Source organism: Heptranchias perlo, chromosome 23, assembly GCF_035084215.1.
Source record: "Heptranchias perlo isolate sHepPer1 chromosome 23, sHepPer1.hap1, whole genome shotgun sequence".
Lineage (NCBI taxonomy): Eukaryota > Metazoa > Chordata > Chondrichthyes > Hexanchiformes > Hexanchidae > Heptranchias > Heptranchias perlo.
The window spans coordinates 44,936,891-44,959,448 of record NC_090347.1 but is presented as its reverse complement, the minus strand read 5'-3'; the positions used below and the strand labels follow the sequence as shown (position 1 = coordinate 44,959,448).

Sequence of the window (22,558 nt, the reverse complement as noted above, 5' to 3'; positions counted from 1 at the left end):
CCCTAACTCTCCCATTACAGCCCCTCCCTCTATTACCCTAACTCTCCCATCACAGCCCCTCCCTCTATTACCCTAACTCTCCCATCACAGCCCCTCCCTCTATTACCCTAACTCTCCCATCACAGCCCCTCCCTCTATCACCCTAACTCTCCCATCACAGCCCCTCCCTCTATCACCCTAGTGTTTGATGTTGACTCTGGATGCCTGGAATAGAAACTGTTTCGTTCCCCCGCACCGACATCCCTCACCTTGATGAGTGAAAAATTGACGGTAAAATATGAAGGGAGTGAAGAACGAGAGCTACCTTTAGACACATGTGGTCAGACAATGTCGGGAACAAATGATGCTCAACATGGCAGTTGATGAGTGAGTGCCCAAAGAACCAATCTAGAAGCACGTTCCGAGGCAGATTCAACACTCCATGGGCCATCTGGTAGATTCTCTTTGGCTTCTTTGTAGGAGAGAACATCGCCAGTCCAATATGCTTCGAAAAATAATAAAAAGATATGTTTACTGATCTATAACCTGAAATAAATATTGGGTGGCACAATGGTCAGACACTGGCCCTTATCCTGGGCTCGAATCCCACCTGGACTGATGGGATGATGCCCCTTCGGTCTGCTGGATGCAAGGGTCCCAAACAAAATGAGTCTTGGACAGTTTAAGCCCACTGCATAAAGCTGACCACAATCCCTTAATATTTGGTGTTGATTTGCTAAAGGACTTGGAGAGATAAAGAAAAATGGCTCTGTGGGAAGTGGCTACCTCTTGTTCCTGGGAGAGTTGAGAGGATTTTACTCTGTATCTAACCCGTGCTGTACCTGTCCTGGGAGTGTTTGATGGGACAGTGTAGAGGGAGCTTTACTCTGTATCTAACCCGTGCTGTACCTGTCCTGGGAGTGTTTGATGAGACAGTGTAGAGGGAGCTTTACTCTGTATCTAACCCGTGCTGTACCTGTCCTGGGAGTGTTTGATGGGACAGTGTAGAGGGAGCTTTACTCTGTATCTAACCCGTGCTGTACCTGTCCTGGGAGTGTTTGATGGGACAGTGTAGAGGGAGCTTTACTCTGTATCTAACCCATGCTGTACCTGCCCTGGGAGTGTTTGATGGGACAGTGTAGAAGGAGCTTTACTCTGTATCTAACCGTGCTGTACCTGCCCTGGGAGTGTTTGATGGGACAGTGTAGAAGGAGCTTTACTCTGTATCTAACCCGTGCTGTACCTGCCCTGGGAGTGTTTGATGGGACAGTGTAGAAGGAGCTTTACTCTGTATCTAACCTGTGCTGTACCTGCCCTGGGAGTGTTTGATGGGACAGTGTCGAGGGAGCTTTACTCTGTATCTAACCCGTGCTGTACCTGCCCTGGGAGTGTTTGATGGGACAGTGTAGAGGGAGCTTTACTCTGTATCTAACCCGTGCTGTACCTGCCCTGGGAGTGTTTGATGGGACAGTGTAGAGGGAGCTTTACTCTGCATCTAACCCGTGCTGTACCTGCCCTGGGAGTGTTTGATGGGACAGTGTAGTGTGAGCTTTACTCTGTATCTAACCCGTGCTGTACCTGCCCTGGGAGTGTTTGATGGGACAGTGTAGAAGGAGCTTTACTCTGTATCTAACCTGTGCTGTACCTGCCCTGGGAGTGTTTGATGGGACAGTGTAGAGGGAGCTTTACTCTGTATCTAACCCGTGCTGTACCTGCCCTGGGAGTGTTTGATGGGACAGTGTAGAGGGAGCTTTACTCTGTATCTAACCCGTGCTGTACCTGCCCTGGGAGTGTTTGATGGGACAGTGTAGAGGGAGCTTTACTCTGCATCTAACCCGTGCTGTACCTGCCCTGGGAGTGTTTGATGGGACAGTGTAGTGTGAGCTTTACTCTGTATCTAACCCGTGCTGTACCTGCCCTGGGAGTGTTTGATGGGACAGTGTAGAGGGAGCTTTACTCTGTATCTAACCCGTGCTGAACCTGCCCTGGGAGTGTTTGATGGGACAGTGTAGAGGGAGCTTTACTCTGTATCTAACCCGTACTGTACCTGCCCTGGGAGTGTTTGATGGGACAGTGTAGAGGGAGCTTTACTCTGTATCTAACCCGTGCTGTACCTGCCCTGGGAGTGTTTGATGGGACAGTGTAGAGGGAGCTTTACTCTGTATCTAACCCGTGCTGTACCTGCCCTGGGAGTGTTTGATGGGACAGTGTAGAGGGAGCTTTACTCTGTATCTAACCCGTGCTGTACCTGCCCTGGGAGATGGTGACACTTGGTGCCAAAGTAGAAAAGCCAATAGCCCAGTGATATCTCGCAGCAAATTCATTTTTACGACTTGCCTTTAGACAGTCATTTAAACATCATAAAATGTCCCGAAGCGTTCCACAGAGGCACAAAATGGACACTGAGCAGTGAAAAGTGAGATGTGCTCCGAAGCACCATCAAAGAAGGAGGTTTCAGGACCATTTTAGAGAACAGCAGAGAGACAGCAAGTGGGAAAGGCAGGGGTTGAGAGCGAGTTCCAGAGTGTGGGGGCATTGTGGCTGAACACAGCGCGGGGCGAGGGCGACGGAAAGGAAGTCAGAGGTTGGAGTGATATGTTCTATATCGGGCACAGGCCATTGAGGCTGAGGGTCAAGTGAAAATTTCAAAACTAAGATCGATCGATTTTTATTGGGTAAGGGTATTAAGAGGGACAGAACCGAGGTGGGTAAACAGAGATAAGATGCAAATCAGCCATGGTCCAATTGAATGGCGGAACAGGCTCAAGGGGCTGAATGGCCTCCTCCTGTTCCTGTGTTCCTCACTGACACACGAAAATAGACTGCAGGAAGTGATACACCGGGAGGCCCCGACCAGTGTCACTGTTTATAAACCCCCCCGACCAGTGTCACTGTTTATAAACCCCCCCCGACCAGTGTCACTGTTTATAAACCCCCCCGACCAGTGTCACTGTTTATAAACCCCCCCAGACCAGTGTCACTGTTTATAAACCCCCCCGACCAGTGTCACTGTTTATAAACCCCCCCGACCAGTGTCACTGTTTATAAACCCCCCCAGACCAGTGTCACTGTTTATAAACCCCCCCGACCAGTGTCACTGTTTATAAACCCCCCCGACCAGTGTCACTGTTTATAAACCCCCCCAGACCAGTGTCACTGTTTATAAACCCCCCCAGACCAGTGTCACTGTTTATAAACCCCCCCCGACCAGTGTCACTGTTTATAAACCCCCCCCGACCAGTGTCACTGTTTATAAACCCCCCCAGACCAGTGTCACTGTTTATAAACCCCCCCAGACCAGTGTCACTGTTTATAAACCCCCCCAGACCAGTGTCACTGTTTATAAACCCCCCCGACCAGTGTCACTGTTTATAAACCCCCCCCGACCAGTGTCACTGTTTATAAACCCCCCCAGACCAGTGTCACTGTTTATAAACCCCCCAGACCAGTGTCACTGTTTATAAACCCCCCCAGACCAGTGTCACTGTTTATAAACCCCCCCAGACCAGTGTCACTGTTTATAAACCCCCCAGACCAGTGTCACTGTTTATAAACCCCCCAGACCAGTGTCACTGTTTATAAACCCCCCCAGACCAGTGTCACTGTTTATAAACCCCCCCAGACCAGTGTCACTGTTTATAAACCCCCCCCCAGACCAGTGTCACTGTTTATAAACCCCCCCAGACCAGTGTCACTGTTTATAAACCCCCCCAGACCAGTGTCACTGTTTATAAACCCCCCCAGACCAGTGTCACTGTTTATAAACCCCCCCAGACCAGTGTCACTGTTTATAAACCCCCCCAGACAAGTGTCACTGTTTATAAACCCCCCCAGACCAGTGTCACTGTTTATAAACCCCCCCAGACCAGTGTCACTGTTTATAAACCCCCCCGACCAGTGTCACTGTTTATAAACCCCCCCAGACCAGTGTCACTGTTTATAAACCCCCCCAGACCAGTGTCACTGTTTATAAACCCCCCCAGACCAGTGTCACTGTTTATAAACCCCCCCGACCAGTGTCGCTGTTTATAAACCCCCCCCCCGACCAGTGTCACTGTTTATAAACCCCCCCGACCAGTGTCACTGTTTATAAACCCCCCCAGACCAGTGTCACTGTTTATAAACCCCCCAGACCAGTGTCACTGTTTATAAACCCCCCCAGACCAGTGTCACTGTTTATAAACCCCCCAGACAAGTGTCACTGTTTATAAACCCCCCCAGACCAGTGTCACTGTTTATAAACCCCCCCAGACCAGTGTCACTGTTTATAAACCCCCCAGACCAGTGTCACTGTTTATAAACCCCCCCAGACCAGTGTCACTGTTTATAAACCCCCCCAGACCAGTGTCACTGTTTATAAACCCCCCCAGACCAGTGTCACTGTTTATAAACCCCCCCAGACCAGTGTCACTGTTTATAAACCCCCCCAGACCAGTGTCACTGTTTATAAACCCCCCCAGACCAGTGTCACTGTTTATAAACCCCCCCAGACCAGTGTCACTGTTTATAAACCCCCCCAGACCAGTGTCACTGTTTATAAACCCCCCCCGACCAGTGTCACTGTTTATAAACCCCCCCAGACCAGTGTCACTGTTTATAAACCCCCCCAGACCAGTGTCACTGTTTATAAACCCCCCCCCGACCAGTGTCACTGTTTATAAACCCCCCCAGACCAGTGTCACTGTTTATAAACCCCCCCCAGACCAGTGTCACTGTTTATAAACCCCCCCCCGACCAGTGTCACTGTTTATAAACCCCCCCAGACCAGTGTCACTGTTTATAAACCCCCCCGACCAGTGTCACTGTTTATAAACCCCCCCAGACCAGTGTCACTGTTTATAAACCCCCCCAGACCAGTGTCACTGTTTATAAACCCCCCCAGACCAGTGTCACTGTTTATAAACCCCCCCAGACCAGTGTCACTGTTTATAAACCCCCCCAGACCAGTGTCACTGTTTATAAACCCCCCAGACCAGTGTCACTGTTTATAAACCCCCCCAAACCAGTGTCACTGTTTATAAACCCCCCCAGACCAGTGTCACTGTTTATAAACCCCCCCAGACCAGTGTCACTGTTTATAAACCCCCCCAGACCAGTGTCACTGTTTATAAACCCCCCCAGACCAGTGTCACTGTTTATAAACCCCCCCAGACCAGTGTCACTGTTTATAAACCCCCCAGACCAGTGTCACTGTTTATAAACCCCCCCGACCAGTGTCACTGTTTATAAACCCCCCAGACCAGTGTCACTGTTTATAAACCCCCCCGACCAGTGTCACTGTTTATAAACCCCCCCGACCAGTGTCACTGTTTATAAACCCCCCCAGACCAGTGTCACTGTTTATAAACCCCCCCAGACCAGTGTCACTGTTTATAAACCCCCCCAGACCAGTGTCACTGTTTATAAACCCCCCCCAGACCAGTGTCACTGTTTCTAAACCCCCCCAGACCAGTGTCACTGTTTATAAACCCCCCCAGACCAGTGTCACTGTTTATAAACCCCCCCAGACCAGTGTCACTGTTTATAAACCCCCCCAGACCAGTGTCACTGTTTATAAACCCCCCCAGACCAGTGTCACTGTTTATAAACCCCCCCAGACCAGTGTCACTGTTTATAAACCCCCCCAGACCAGTGTCACTGTTTATAAACCCCCCCAGACCAGTGTCACTGTTTATAAACCCCCCCCAGACCAGTGTCACTGTTTATAAACCCCCCCGACCAGTGTCACTGTTTATAAACCCCCCCGACCAGTGTCACTGTTTATAAACCCCCCCGACCAGTGTCACTGTTTATAAACCCCCCCAGACCAGTGTCACTGTTTATAAACCCCCCCAGACCAGTGTCACTGTTTATAAACCCCCCCAGACCAGTGTCACTGTTTATAAACCCCCCAGACCAGTGTCACTGTTTATAAACCCCCCCAGACCAGTGTCACTGTTTATAAACCCCCCCAGACCAGTGTCACTGTTTATAAACCCCCCCAGACCAGTGTCACTGTTTATAATCCCCCCCCGACCAGTGTCACTGTTTATAATCCCCCCCCGACCAGTGTCACTGTTTATAAACCCCCCCGACCAGTGTCACTGTTTATAAACCCCCCCGACCATTGTCACTGTTTTTAAACCCCCCCAGACCAGTGTCACTGTTTATAAACCCCCCCGACCAGTGTCACTGTTTATAAACCCCCCCGACCAGTGTCACTGTTTATAAACCCCCCCAGACCAGTGTCACTGTTTATAAACCCCCCCAGACCAGTGTCACTGTTTATAAACCCCCCCAGACCAGTGTCACTGTTTATAAACCCCCCGACCAGTGTCACTGTTTATAAACCCCCCCGACCAGTGTCACTGTTTATAAACCCCCCCGACCAGTGTCACTGTTTATAAACCCCCCAGACCAGTGTCACTGTTTATAAACCCCCCCAGACCAGTGTCACTGTTTATAAACCCCCCCAGACCAGTGTCACTGTTTATAAACCCCCCCAGACCAGTGTCACTGTTTATAAACCCCCCCAGACCAGTGTCACTGTTTATAAACCCCCCCGACCAGTGTCACTGTTTATAAACCCCCCCAGACCAGTGTCACTGTTTATTCCCCCCCCAGACCAGTGTCACTGTTTATAAACCCCCCCAGACCAGTGTCACTGTTTATAAACCCCCCCAGACCAGTGTCACTGTTTATAAACCCCCCCAGACCAGTGTCACTGTTTATAAACCCCCCCAGACCAGTGTCACTGTTTATAAACCCCCCCAGACCAGTGTCACTGTTTATAAACCCCCCCGACCAGTGTCACTGTTTATAAACCCCCCCAGACCAGTGTCACTGTTTATAAACCCCCCCAGACCAGTGTCACTGTTTATAAACCCCCCCAGACCAGTGTCACTGTTTATAAACCCCCCCAGACCAGTGTCACTGTTTATAAACCCCCCCAGACCAGTGTCACTGTTTATAAACCCCCCCAGACCAGTGTCACTGTTTATAAACCCCCCCCGACCAGTGTCACTGTTTATAAACCCCCCAGACCAGTGTCACTGTTTATAAACCCCCCCAGACCAGTGTCACTGTTTATAAACCCCCCCAGACCAGTGTCACTGTTTATAAACCCCCCCAGACCAGTGTCACTGTTTATAAACCCCCCCAGACCAGTGTCACTGTTTATAATCCCCCCCAGACCAGTGTAACTGATTATAAACCCCCCAGACCAGTGTCACTGTTTATAAACCCCCCCAGACCAGTGTCACTGTTTATAAACCCCCCCAGACCAGTGTCACTGTTTATAAACCCCCCCAGACCAGTGTCACTGTTTATAAACCCCCCCCCAGACCAGTGTCACTGTTTATAAACCCCCCCAGACCAGTGTCACTGTTTATAAACCCCCCCCCGACCAGTGTCACTGTTTATAAACCCCCCCAGACCAGTGTCACTGTTTATAAACCCCCCCAGACCAGTGTCACTGTTTATAAACCCCCCCAGACCAGTGTCACTGTTTATAAACCCCCCCAGACCAGTGTCACTGTTTATAAACCCCCCCAGACCAGTGTCACTGTTTATAAACCCCCCCAGACCAGTGTCACTGTTTATAAACCCCCCCGACCAGTGTCACTGTTTATAAACCCCCCCAGACCAGTGTCACTGTTTATAAACCCCCCCGACCAGTGTCACTGTTTATAAACCCCCCCGACCAGTGTCACTGTTTATAAACCCCCCCCGACCAGTGTCACTGTTTATAAACCCCCCCAAACCAGTGTCACTGTTTATAAACCCCCCCAGACCAGTGTCACTGTTTATAAACCCCCCCCGACCAGTGTCACTGTTTATAAACCCCCCCGACCAGTGTCACTGTTTATAAACCCCCCCAGACCAGTGTCACTGTTTATAAACCCCCCCAGACCAGTGTCACTGTTTATAAACCCCCCCAGACCAGTGTCACTGTTTATAAACCCCCCCAGACCAGTGTCACTGTTTATAAACCCCCCCAGACCAGTGTCACTGTTTATAAACCCCCCCAGACCAGTGTCACTGTTTATAAACCCCCCCAGACCAGTGTCACTGTTTATAAACCCCCCCAGACCAGTGTCACTGTTTATAAACCCCCCCAGACCAGTGTCACTGTTTATAAACCCCCCAGACCAGTGTCACTGTTTATAAACCCCCCCAGACCAGTGTCACTGTTTATAAACCCCCCCAGACCAGTGTCACTGTTTATAAACCCCCCCAGACCAGTGTCACTGTTTATAAACCCCCCCCCCGACCAGTGTCACTGTTTATAAACCCCCCCAGACCAGTGTCACTGTTTATAAACCCCCCCAAACCAGTGTCACTGTTTATAAACCCCCCCAGACCAGTGTCACTGTTTATAAACCCCCCCAGACCAGTGTCACTGTTTATAAACCCCCCCCGACCAGTGTCACTGTTTATAAACCCCCCCGACCAGTGTCACTGTTTATAAACCCCCCCAGACCAGTGTCACTGTTTATAAACCCCCCCCGACCAGTGTCACTGTTTATAAACCCCCCCCCCGACCAGTGTCACTGTTTATAAACCCCCCCCCAGACCAGTGTCACTGTTTATAAACCCCCCCAGACCAGTGTCACTGTTTATAAACCCCCCCAGACCAGTGTCACTGTTTATAAACCCCCCCCGACCAGTGTCACTGTTTATAAACCCCCCCCCCCGACCAGTGTCACTGTTTATAAACCCCCCCAGACCAGTGTCACTGTTTATAAACCCCCCCGACCAGTGTCACTGTTTATAAACCCCCCCAGACCAGTGTCACTGTTTATAAACCCCCCCAGACCAGTGTCACTGTTTATAAACCCCCCCAGACCAGTGTCACTGTTTATAAACCCCCCCAGACCAGTGTCACTGTTTATAAACCCCCCCCAGACCAGTGTCACTGTTTATAAACCCCCCCAGACCAGTGTCACTGTTTATAAACCCCCCCAGACCAGTGTCACTGTTTATAAACCCCCCCCGACCAGTGTCACTGTTTATAAACCCCCCCCCAGACCAGTGTCACTGTTTATAAACCCCCCCAGACCAGTGTCACTGTTTATAAACCCCCCCAGACCAGTGTCACTGTTTATAAACCCCCCCAGACCAGTGTCACTGTTTATAAACCCCCCAGACCAGTGTCACTGTTTATAAACCCCCCCAGACCAGTGTCACTGTTTATAAACCCCCCCAGACCAGTGTCACTGTTTATAAACCCCCCCAGACCAGTGTCACTGTTTATAAACCCCCCCAGACCAGTGTCACTGTTTATAAACCCCCCCCGACCAGTGTCACTGTTTATAAACCCCCCAGACCAGTGTCACTGTTTATAAACCCCCCCCCCAGACCAGTGTCACTGTTTATAAACCCCCCCAGACCAGTGTCACTGTTTATAAACCCCCCCAGACCAGTGTCACTGTTTATAAACCCCCCCAGACCAGTGTCACTGTTTATAAACCCCCCCCCAGACCAGTGTCACTGTTTATAAACCCCCCCAGACCAGTGTCACTGTTTATAAACCCCCCCCCAGACCAGTGTCACTGTTTATAAACCCCCCCAGACCAGTGTCACTGTTTATAAACCCCCCCAGACCAGTGTCACTGTTTATAAACCCCCCCAGACCAGTGTCACTGTTTATAAACCCCCCCAGACCAGTGTCACTGTTTATAAACCCCCCCGACCAGTGTCACTGTTTATAAACCCCCCCAGACCAGTGTCACTGTTTATAAACCCCCCCAGACCAGTGTCACTGTTTATAAACCCCCCAGACCAGTGTCACTGTTTATAAACCCCCCAGACCAGTGTCACTGTTTATAAACCCCCCCGACCAGTGTCACTGTTTATAAACCCCCCCAGACCAGTGTCACTGTTTATAAACCCCCCCAGACCAGTGTCACTGTTTATAAACCCCCCCAGACCAGTGTCACTGTTTATAAACCCCCCAGACCAGTGTCACTGTTTATAAACCCCCCCAGACCAGTGTCACTGTTTATAAACCCCCCCAGACCAGTGTCACTGTTTATAAACCCCCCCAGACCAGTGTCACTGTTTATAAACCCCCCCAGACCAGTGTCACTGTTTATAAACCCCCCCCGACCAGTGTCACTGTTTATTCCCCCCCCAGACCAGTGTCACTGTTTATAAACCCCCCAGACCAGTGTCACTGTTTATAAACCCCCCCAGACCAGTGTCACTGTTTATAAACCCCCCCAGACCAGTGTCACTGTTTATAAACCCCCCCCGACCAGTGTCACTGTTTATAAACCCCCCCAGACCAGTGTCACTGTTTATAAACCCCCCCAGACCAGTGTCACTGTTTATAAACCCCCCAGACCAGTGTCACTGTTTATAAACCCCCCCAGACCAGTGTCACTGTTTATAAACCCCCCCAGACCAGTGTCACTGTTTATAAACCCCCCCAGACCAGTGTCACTGTTTATAAACCCCCCCCCAGACCAGTGTCACTGTTTATAAACCCCCCCAGACCAGTGTCACTGTTTATAAACCCCCCCAGACCAGTGTCACTGTTTATAAACCCCCCCAGACCAGTGTCACTGTTTATTCCCCCCCCCCAGACCAGTGTCACTGTTTATTCCCCCCCCCAGACCAGTGTCACTGTTTATTCCCCCCCCCCAGACCAGTGTCACTGTTTACTCCCCCCCCCCCCCCGCCCCAAAAAGGAGTCGAATGTGAATTACTTACAAAGGATTCATTGTGAAGTGGTGAAGAGAGTGAACGCCAGCTCGGTTTTACACAGCATTGCTTAATCGTCATGGTTACCTCACAGCATCTTAATGGACAGGATTATGTGTGAGAACGATTTTCTTACATTGAAGAATTCCCAGTGAAGGGCCAAGACTCCGAGTGCAGGAGAGCGGGGGAGGGGAGGTAAATCGCCAAGTGAGGAATAGGCGACACCAAGTTTGGATTTTCTACGGCTGATGATTGTCGGAGGAGGGGAAGATGTGAGGGGGGGGGGGTGAGGAATTCCATAGTTTTGAGGAATGCAGAGTTAAGAGTAGGGGACGATGCACTGAGTTTCGAGGATTCAGAGTGTACGAAGGGTTTTTGCAGCTTAGGGCGATCAAGAGAGCAGAATCCAGAAGATCACTAACCACGTACAATCGATAACATGGAGAGGTTGCAATGAGTCTATCTGCCAAAGAGAGGCTGCACATGTCAACACCCTCCTCATACCCAGACCTTACCTGGAATATATTGACATGTATGTATGGAATGGAGAAGATGGCTTTGTACAGCAACATACAGAGAAAGGCGGAGAGGGGAGATTGAAATCCAGACACGCTGATAAGGAGCCAGCAATGGGCCCACATGCCCAGGGTGATCATCGAGAGGGTCCTGATAACGGTCATCACCGGCAGGTCCCGCATCAATCCTGACAAAAGAATCCATCAGATCGGCTTCAGTCCAACCATTTGTATCAGTGCTCGACCCCCCACATCTCCACATTGCCCATTCTTCATACCGTGCTTTATAAATGAGAAAGAATAAGCAAATGTGCATTTATAGAACGCCGTTCACAACCTCAGGATGTCCCAAAGTGCTTCACAGCTAATGAATTACTTTTCAAAATCAATCACTGCTGTAATGTAGGAAACACATCAGCCAATTTGCGCACAGCAAGATCCCACAAATAGCAATGAGATAAATGGCCAGATCATCTGTTTTAGGTGTTGGTTGAGGGGTAAACATTGGCCAGGGCACCGGGGAGAACTCCCCTGCTCTTCTTCAAATAGTGCCCTGGGACCTCTTACGCCCACCTGAAAAGGGCAGACGGGACCTCAGTTTAACATTTCATCTGAAAGACGGCACCTCCAACAGTGCAGCACTCCCTCAGCACTGCACTGGAGTGTCAGCCTGGATGATGTAGGATTTGAACCCATGACCTTGTGACTCAGAGGGGAGAATGCCACCCATGGATCCAAGGCTGACACTCTATCTATGTATAATTAAGTCTTGTTTAGGACGTGCACTTTCTGTCCACGAAACTTACTTCCTATTGACATGATTTTTAATCATGTTTATCTGTCGATATTTACCATTGTAAGTTGCTATGGCAACATTTCCCATTCAATTTTGCTATGTCAACTATCCCAATGTAGTTACAAGCTCTGGTCACTGGTTGGCTCTGGAAAGAGAATTTCTGAAGTCTCTGTGCCCACTCCTTTACCAAATTTGATAGCAAAGGTCATACTCAGCAACTGACAGTGGGCTACGTCATGGGCCAATCCATCTATACCGTATGAAAAATCTTCTGTCTGCATGTAATAAGGTCAGAAAATGCTGGAGAAGCTCAGCAGGTCAGGCAGCATCTGTGGAGAAAGAAACAGAGTTAATGGTTCAGGTCAATGACCTTTCGTCAGAACTGGAAGAAGTTAAAGTGGTAAAGTTTTTGAGCAAGTTCAGAGCAAGGGAAAGGGTGGGGGAGAGAGGAGGAAAGAACAAAAGGGGAGGTCTGTGATAGGGTGGAGGGCAGAAATGATGAAATGACAAAAGGGATGATGGTGCAAGGCAAGGAGGGTGGGAATGGGACAGGTAAAGAAATAAAAGATTGATCAGGAGTAGCTGTAAATGGCAACATCAGAACAATTTCCGGCACTAACTGATTGAGAAAATGGGAGCAGTGGTTATGATCTGAAGTTATTGAAATCAGTGTTGAGTCCGGAAGTTTATAAAGTGCCGAATCGAAAGATGAGGGGCTGTTCCTCGAGCTTCCATTGAGCTCCATTGGAACAGGGTAGGAGGCCGAGGACAGAGAGGTTTAGTATACCGTATCCGCTGCACACAATGCGGTCTCCTCTACACAGAATGGGTGATCGCTTTGCTGAACACCTCCGTTCAGTCCGCAAGCATGACCCTGACCTGCCGGTCACTTGCCATTTTAATTCCCTGTCCCACTCCCACTCTGACCTCTCTGTCCTCGGCCTCTTACACTGTTCCAATGGAGCTCAGTGTAAACTCGAGGAACAGCCCCTCATCTTTCGTTTCGGCACTTTACAACCTTCCGGACTCAACACTGATTTCAATAACTTCAGATCATAATCACTGCTCCCATTTTCTCGATCAGCTAGTGCTGATTTAGTTCTGCTGCTGCCATTTACAGCTACTCCTGATCAATCTTTTGTTTCTTTACTTGTCCCATTCCCACCCTCCTTGCCTTCCACCATCATCCCTTTTGTCATGTAATCACTCCTGCCCTCCACCCTATCACAGACCTCCCCTTTTGTTCTTTCTTCCCCTCCCCCATTTCCCTGACTCTGTACTTGCTTAAAAACTTTAATTCTTTAACTTCTTCCAGTTCTGACGAAAGATCATCGACCTGAAACGCTAACTCTGTTTCTTTCTCCACAGATGCTGCCTGACTCGCTGAGTATTTCCAGCATTTTCTGTTTTTATTTCAGATTTCCAGCATCCACCCCCAGTATCTTGCTTTTGATTATATCTGCATGGACCTCTTTTCTGCACCACTTGACTTCCTGTTATGTTTTGCTTGGATATGAGGATGGTGCCGGAGGACTGGAGGATTGCAAATGTTACATCCCTGTTCAAAAAAGGGCAGAGGGATAAACCTGGTAACTACAGGCCAGTCAGCCTAACGTCAGTGGTGGGAAAACTACTAGAGACCACTGTCAAGGACAAAATTAATTCTGACTTGGAGAAGCATTGGTTAATAAGGGACAGCCAGCATGGATTTGTTAAAGGCAAATCATGTCTGACTAACCTGATTGAGTTCTCTGATGAAGTAACAGAGAGGGCTGATGAGGGTCGTGTAGTAGATGTTGTATATATGGACTTTCAAAAGGCATTTGATAAAGTACCACATAACAGACTTATTTGGAAAGTAGAAGCACATGGGATTAAAGGGACGTTGGTAACTTGGGTATATAATTGGCTAAGGGATAGGAGGCAGAGAGTAGTGGTGAACGGATGTTTTTCTGACTGGAGAGAAGTTTGCAGTGGGGTCCCCCAGGGATCGGTATTAGGACCAGTGCTTTTCTTGTTATATTTAAATGACCTGGACTTGGGTATAGGGAGTACAATTTAAGTTTGCAGATGATACAAATCTTGGCAACGTAATAAATAGTGAGGAGGATAGTGTCAGACTTCAGAAGGACATAGACAGACTGGTGAAATGGGCAGACACGTGGCAAATGCAATTTAATGTGGATAAGTGTGAAGTGATGCACTTTGGGTGGAACTACATGGAGAGGCAGTATAATCTAAATGGTGCTATTTTGAGGGGGGCGCAAGAGCAGAGGGACCTGGGGGTGCATATTCACAAATCTTTGAAGGTGGCAGGGCAAGTTGATAAGGTAGTTAAGAAATTGTATGGGACACCTGGCTTTGTAAATAGGGGCATTGAATACAAGTCATGATAAACCTCAGCGGGAGTATTGTTTATAATTCTGAGCACCTCACTTTAGGAAAGATGTCAAGGCCTTGGAGAGGATACAGGGGAGGTTTACCAGGATGGTCCCAGGGATGAGGGACTTCAGTTATGTGGAGAGATTGGAGAAGCTGGGATTGTTCTCCTTATAGAAGGTTAAGGGGAGACATAACAGAGGTGTTCAAAATTATGTGGGGTTTTGATCGAGTAAGTAGGGAGAAATTGTTTCCTCTGGCAAGTGGGTCGATAACCAGAGGTCATATATTTAAAATAATTGGCAAAACAACTAAAGGGGAAATGAGGATATATTTATTCACACAGAGGGGTGTTAAGATCTGGAAAACACTCCCTGAAAGGATGGTGGAATCAGATTCCATGGGAACTTTGAAAAGGCAATTGGACATGTACTTGAAGAGGGCTAATTTGCAGGGTTGTGGGAAAAAGCTGGGGTGTGGGACAAAATTGGACAGCTCTTTCAAAGATATGATGGGCTGAATGGCCTCGTCCTGTGCTGTAAGAGTCTATGAATCTATCACATTTTATGTATTAACCTTTTCCCATAATAAATTCCTATGTCAACATTTATACTGGGTTTTGCCTCATGTAAATTTGTCACGCTGTAATTACACAATCCGGCCATTGGGTGGATATGCATCGTATTGCTGACGTATTTCTCGGAATTTTGGTGCCATGTTGTTTGTAGCTTAAGAAGCTTTCAGCTAAGTCATTTTTTAAAAGTTTCTTTAAACTTTATATATATATATATTACATAATCTTTTAATTTTTTTATAAGGAGAATTTTGTTAATAATTTTAAATGATCTGATTTCACCAGTCTTCAGTGTGTCCTTCCCATGGCCTGCAGTTTCTTTAAGTTTTGATTTTAAAAAAATCTTTGAACTTTTAATTTTCAGCTCCCCTCATAACCTCCTCCCTAGATTTAGATTTGATTTTTTTTAATATACTTTTACCAACTGAACTTTACGGTTGCTGGCTCCTCCCGCTTGGTGGAGTGCTCTTTTGACACATTTCTAGGCTACCCAGTGTCATTAATTTAGATTTTTTGAGACTCTGGCTTAAGGGGATCATCTTTACAGTGTTTATTTATAGATACAGCTTTAAAGTTTAACGTTTCCAGTTATTGGGCCGTCCCACTCTGGGTCTGCGGAGTGTACTGTTCACCTGTTCCTGGGTTGGTGGGTCTGTGCAGTTTACTGTTCACCTGTTCCCGGGTTGGTGGGTCTGTTGGGTGTACTGTTCACCTGTTCCCGGGTTGGTGAGTCTGTTGGGTGTACTGTTCACCTGTTCCCGGGTTGGTGAGTCTGTTGGGTGTCCTGTTCACCTGTTCCTGGGTTGGTGGGTCTGCGGACTGTACTGTTCACCTGTTCCTGGGTTGGTGGGTCTGCGGACTGTACTGTTCACCTGTTCCTGGGTTGGTGGGTCTGTTGGGTGTACTGTTCACCTGTTCCCGGGTTGGTGGGTCTGTGGAGTTTACTGTTCACCTGTTCCTGGGTTGGTGGGTCTGTTGGGTGTACTGTTCACCTGTTCCCGGGTTGGTGGGTCTGTGGAGTTTACTGTTCACCTGTTCCTGGGTTGGTGGGTCTGTTGGGTGTACTGTTCACCTGTTCCTGGGTTGGTGGGTCTGTTGGGTGTACTGTTCACCTGTTCCCGGGTTGGTGGGTCTGTTGGGTGTACTGTTCACCTGTTCCTGGGTTGGTGGGTCTGTGGAGTTTACTGTTCACCTGTACCTGGGTTGGTGGGTCTGTTGGGTGTACTGTTCACCTGTTCCCGGGTTGGTGGGTCTGTTGGGTGTACTGTTCACCTGTTCCCGGGTTGGTGGGTCTGTGGAGTGTACTGTTCACCTGTACCCGGGTTGGTGGGTCTGTTGGGTGTACTGTTCACCTGTTCCCGGGTTGGTGGGTCTGTTGGGTGTACTGTTCACCTGTTCCCGGGTTGGTGGGTCTGTTGGGTGTCCTGTTCACCTGTTCCTGGGTTGGTGGGTCTGCAGACTGTACTGTTCACCTGTTCCTGGGTTGGTGGGTCTGTTGGGTGTACTGTTCACCTGTTCCCGGGTTGGTGGGTCTGTGGAGTTTACTGTTCACCTGTTCCTGGGTTGGTGAGTCTGTGGAGTTTACTGTTCACCTGTTCCTGGGTTGGTGGGTCTGTTGGGTGTACTGTTCACCTGTTCCCGGGTTGGTGGGTCTGTGGAGTGTACTGTTCACCTGTACCCGGGTTGGTGGGTCTGTTGGGTGTACTGTTCACCTGTTCCCGGGTTGGTGGGTCTGTTGGGTGTACTGTTCACCTGTTCCTGGGTTGGTGGGTCTGTTGGGTGTACTGTTCACCTGTTCCTGGGTTGGTGGGTCTGTTGGGTGTACTGTTCACCTGTTCCCGGGTTGGTGGGTCTGTGGAGTGTACTGTTCACCTGTACCCGGGTTGGTGGGTCTGTTGGGTGTACTGTTCACCTGTTCCCGGGTTGGTGGGTCTGTTGGGTGTACTGTTCACCTGTTCCCGGGTTGGTGGGTCTGTTGGGTGTACTGTTCACCTGTTCCCGGGTTGGTGGGTCTGTGGAGTTTACTGTTCACCTGTTCCCGGGTTGGTGGGTCTGTTGGGTGTACTGTTCACCTGTTCCTGGGTTGGTGGGTCTGCGGAGTGTACTGTTCACCTGTTCCCGGGTTGGTGGGTCTGTTGGGTGTACTGTTCACCTGTTCCTGGGTTGGTGGGTCTGTTGGGTGTACTGTTCACCTGTTCCTGGGTTGGTGGGTCTGTTGGGTGTACTGTTCACCTGTTCCCGGGTTGGTGGGTCTGCGGAGTTTACTGTTCACCTGTTCCTGGGTTGGTGGGTCTGTTGGGTGTACTGTTCACCTGTTCCTGGGTTGGTGGGTCTGTTGGGTGTACTGTTCACCTGTTCCTGGGTTGGTGGGTCTGTGCAGTTTACTGTTCACCTGTTCCCGGGTTGGTGGGTCTGTTGGGTGTACCGTTCACCTGTTCCCGGGTTGGTGGGTCTGTTGGGTGTACCGTTCACCTGTTCCCGGGTTGGTGGGTCTGTTGGGTGTACCGTTCACCTGTTCCCGGGTTGGTGGGTCTGTTGGGTGTACTGTTCACCTGTTCCTGGGTTGGTGGGTCTGTGCAGTTTACTGTTCACCTGTTCCCGGGTTGGTGGGTCTGTGGAGTTTACTGTTCACCTGTTCCTGGGTTGGTGGGTCTGCGGAGTTTACTGTTCACCTGTTCCTGGGTTGGTGGGTCTGTTGGGTGTACTGTTCACCTGTTCCTGGGTTGGTGGGTCTGTTGGGTGTACTGTTCACCTGTTCCTGGGTTGGTGGGTCTGTGCAGTTTACTGTTCACCTGTTCCCGGGTTGGTGGGTCTGTTGGGTGTACTGTTCACCTGTTCCCGGGTTGGTGGGTCTGTTGGGTGTACCGTTCACCTGTTCCCGGGTTGGTGGGTCTGTTGGGTGTACCGTTCACCTGTTCCCGGGTTGGTGGGTCTGTTGGGTGTACTGTTCACCTGTTCCTGGGTTGGTGGGTCTGTGCAGTTTACTGTTCACCTGTTCCCGGGTTGGTGGGTCTGTGGAGTTTACTGTTCACCTGTTCCTGGGTTGGTGGGTCTGTGGAGTTTACTGTTCACCTGTTCCTGGGTTGGTGGGTCTGTTGGGTGTACTGTTCACCTGTTCCTGGGTTGGTGGGTCTGTTGGGTGTACTGTTCACCTGTTCCCGGGTTGGTGGGTCTGTTGGGTGTACCGTTCACCTGTTCCCGGGTTGGTGGGTCTGTGGAGTTTACTGTTCACCTGTTCCTGGGTTGGTGGGTCTGTTGGGTGTACTGTTCACCTGTTCCTGGGTTGGTGGGTCTGCGGAGTTTACTGTTCACCTGTTCCTGGGTTGGTGGGTCTGTTGGGTGTACTGTTCACCTGTTCCCGGGTTGGTGGGTCTGCGGAGTTTACTGTTCACCTGTTCCTGGGTTGGTGAGTCTGTGGAGTTTACTGTTCACCTGTTCCTGGGTTGGTGAGTCTGTGGAGTTTACTGTTCACCTGTACCTGGGTTGGTGGGTCTGCGGAGTTTACTGTTCACCTGTTCCTGGGTTGGTGGGTCTGTTGGGTGTACTGTTCACCTGTTCCTGGGTTGGTGGGTCTGTGGAGTTTACTGTTCACCTGTTCCTGGGTTGGTGGGTCTGTGGAGTTTACTGTTCACCTGTTCCCGGGTTGGTGGGTCTGTTGGGTGTACTGTTCACCTGTTCCCGGGTTGGTGGGTCTGTTGGGTGTACTGTTCACCTGTTCCCGGGTTGGTGAGTCTGTGGAGTTTACTGTTCACCTGTTCCTGGGTTGGTGGGTCTGTTGGGTGTACTGTTCACCTGTTCCCGGGTTGGTGGGTCTGTGCAGTTTACTGTTCACCTGTTCCTGGGTTGGTGGGTCTGTTGGGTGTACTGTTCACCTGTTCCTGGGTTGGTGGGTCTGTGGAGTTTACTGTTCACCTGTTCCCGGGTTGGTGGGTCTGTTGGGTGTACTGTTCACCTGTTCCTGGGTTGGTGGGTCTGTTGGGTGTACTGTTCACCTGTTCCCGGGTTGGTGGGTCTGTTGGGTGTACTGTTCACCTGTTCCCGGGTTGGTGGGTCTGTTGGGTGTACTGTTCACCTGTTCCTGGGTTGGTGGGTCTGTGGAGTTTACTGTTCACCTGTTCCTGGGTTGGTGGGTCTGTTGGGTGTACTGTTCACCTGTTCCCGGGTTGGTGGGTCTGTGGAGTTTACTGTTCACCTGTTCCTGGGTTGGTGGGTCTGTTGGGTGTACTGTTCACCTGTTCCTGGGTTGGTGGGTCTGTTGGGTGTACTGTTCACCTGTTCCTGGGTTGGTGGGTCTGTGGAGTTTACTGTTCACCTGTTCCTGGGTTGGTGGGTCTGTTGGGTGTACTGTTCACCTGTTCCCGGGTTGGTGGGTCTGTGGAGTGTACTGTTCACCTGTTCCGGGGTTGGTGGGTCTGTTGGGTGTACTGTTCACCTGTTCCTGGGTTGGTGGGTCTGTGGAGTTTACTGTTCACCTGTTCCTGGGTTGGTGGGTCTGTTGGGTGTACTGTTCACCTGTTCCTGGGTTGGTGGGTCTGTTGGGTGTACTGTTCACCTGTTCCTGGGTTGGTGGGTCTGTGGAGTTTACTGTTCACCTGTTCCCGGGTTGGTGGGTCTGTTGGGTGTACTGTTCACCTGTTCCTGGGTTGGTGGGTCTGTTGGGTGTACTGTTCACCTGTTCCTGGGTTGGTGGGTCTGTGGAGTTTACTGTTCACCTGTTCCCGGGTAGGTGGGTCTGTGGAGTTTACTGTTCACCTGTTCCCGGGTTGGTGGGTCTGTTGGGTGTACTGTTCACCTGTTCCGGGTTGGTGGGTCTGTTGGGTGTACTGTTCACCTGTTCCGGGTTGGTGGGTCTGTTGGGTGTACTGTTCACCTGTTCCTGGGTTGGTGGGTCTGTTGGGTGTACTGTTCACCTGTTCCTGGGTTGGTGGGTCTGTGGACTGTACTGTTCACCTGTTCCCGGGTTGGTGAGTCTGTGGAGTTTACTGTTCACCTGTTCCTGGGTTGGTGGGTCTGTGGAGTTTACTGTTCACCCGCTCCTGGGCTGGAGCTGCCATCCCGCTCTGGATTTAGGTTGGCATTTATTGCTTGCCCTTTCGCTGCCCTGAGATGGTGGTGTGGTCCATGTGTTAATGGTGCTCCCTGGATGGAGTTAGGTAGGGAATTCCAGGACACATTGACCCAACGTCGATGAAGCAACGGTGAAGTCCCAGTCAGAATGTGTGTGACTTGAAGGTAATGGCGTTCCCATGACAATGCTGCTCTGGTCCTTCTCGGGATGTCGAGAGGTGGCAGGAGAGGGAGGTGCTGTTGAAGTAACCTTGGTGAGTTGCTGCAGTGCATCCTGTAGATAGTACACACTGCAGCCATGGTGTGCCAGGGGGATGGAGGTGGGTATCGAGTCCAGTGGGCTGGATATAATAATTAATAATCTCAAGTTTAAAATGTGGACCCTCTGGTCCAGTCAGGACATCTTTAAAATGTTAACTCATGCCCTCGCCACCCTGTCTCGTCCTCACTCTGCAGCGTCCCCACTGGCAACGGGACGTAATTACACCGTGACGAGTTTACTTGGCAGTTTCCATTATAAATGTGTGTGATGGATATACAAAAAAAAAGGACGGAATATATGACTTTAAAGTGGAGATTAAATTACATCTGCTGCCCTGGTCTACTTCCTAAACCAGCTCCATCTGAAGACTACACTCCATCTCCGCCCCTCGTGTGCAATTCCCTGGTAGGTTGACTCGTTTACTAGATATTTTAAGAAAGATCAGGAAAGAATTTGCAATTTTATAATTGCCTTATCACATCCTTAGGATGTCCCAAAACACTTTACATCCAGTGAATTACTGTCGTTACAGTCACTGTTAAATAGACAACCACAGCACACAGTTTGCATGTAGCAAGATCCCACAAACACCAAATGGGATGAATAACCAGCTAACCTGTGGTTGAGGGAGGAGTGTTGGTCAGCACACACAAAGCTTCAATAGTTCAGACATGCTTCTGTCATATTATCCCTTGCCCCAATATCTCTCCTCCCCTAATGGCGCTGACTCATTCTGTGTGTTCCATCGTGTTGTCAGCCCTCTGGTACCTCACTGTTTCCAGTACCCTTCTTCCCTCTCCCCTCTGATCCCCAATGCTCTGTACTACAGGCTGTGGTTCAATGGGCAGCTCTCGGACCTCTGAGTCAGAGTCTGACTCCCAAGACTTGCGCCCGTAATCCAGGCCGACATTCCAGTGCAGTACTGAGGGAGTGCCACACTGTCGGTATGAGACATTAAACCACGACTCTGTCTACCCATCTCAGGTGGCTGTAAAAAGTCCTACAGCCACTATTCGAAAAAAAGCAGGGGAATTCGCCCCGGTGTCCAGGCCAATATTAATCCCTCAACCAACATTGCTAAAGCAGATTATCTGGTCATTACCTCATTGCTGTTTGTGGATCTTGCTGTGCACAAATTGGCTGCAATATTTCCTACATTACAACAGTGACTACACTTCAAAAAAGTACTTAATTTGCTGTAAAGCACTTTGGGGGCGTCCTGAAGGTGTGAAAGATGATTTAGAAATGTGAGTCTTTCTTTCTCTGGGAGTTGACTGACACTGCCCTATATCTGTATGATACTCTAACCCCGAGCAACAATATCAGCCCCTTGTGAACTGAACCAAATATTTGTCTCTCACACTTGTACTTCTTCCACCTTTCCAAAGGCTAAAGGAGCAAACACTTGGTGAGACGAGGCTTGAAATGAATCGTTAAGCTGCTTTGTTTCACAGCGAGGGGACATATAGAGAAACGGTTATACACTTCGTTCAAACAGCATAACTGATCTTCACATAATGTTATAAAATAAAGAACACGACACATTTCCCCACATCAGTGGGTTATCGTACTGGACTTAAACAAGATGTCTTCTAACTGTTCCTTCAGCATTTCTAAATTTAAGCCTTCCGCACCTCTGTTTAAAAGTTTGGCAGCCCTCAGTTTTCTTGTTTTCTCAAAAAAAACCTGCCCCGTCTGTCTCTTTTTATCTCCCTCGTTTCACAGACAAGACAGGGATTAAAGAACTTTCCAACACAATGGGTGTGAGCTGTTTTTCAATCACTAGACAAGCTAATGGTTTACACCCTGGGGGAAACAACTTCCATTAAACATGTTAACCACCTTTCATCTGGGTGCCTTTGGTGTAAAAAAAATACATCAAAAGCAAATCCTTTCTGCGCAAAAATGGCGAAAACCCCCTGAATCCCGACAGATTTGTTGAAAGCTCACATGTCAACTGTCAACATTTTAATCCGAGTCAGAGTTTCAGCCCATGTGTCGACTGGTTCATATTTCAAGCGATAAATCGGCATGTTTTTCACTAGTTACATAGAATCTAAAGCACAGGAACAGGCCATTCAGCCGGTGTTAATGCTCCACATGAGCCTCCTCACTCCCTACTTCAGTGAACCATATCAGGATATCCTTCTATTCCTCTCTCCCTCATGTACTTATCCAGCTTCCCCTTAAATGCATCTATGCGATTCAGCCCAACTACTCCATGTGGTAGTTGTAGATGTTGACAGATGTGCATGTGACAATGTCCCCACGGTGTGAGCTGGCCCAACTCCCTGCTCTCC

General features: G+C 49.4%; 1 protein-coding gene across 1 annotated transcript in view; it reads right to left on the bottom strand.

The window, feature by feature from the left end:
• fads6 (fatty acid desaturase 6) overlaps positions 1-22,558 on the bottom strand; it is a 42,948-nt gene that overhangs the window by 4,012 nt on the left and 16,378 nt on the right. Inside the window, exons 4-5 of the mRNA XM_068004411.1 lie at positions 11,181-11,368; positions 305-484 (exon numbers count right to left, since the gene is read on the bottom strand). Coding sequence (XP_067860512.1) covers positions 305-484; positions 11,181-11,368 — 368 coding nt within the window. The remainder of the gene's footprint in view (positions 1-304; positions 485-11,180; positions 11,369-22,558) is intronic.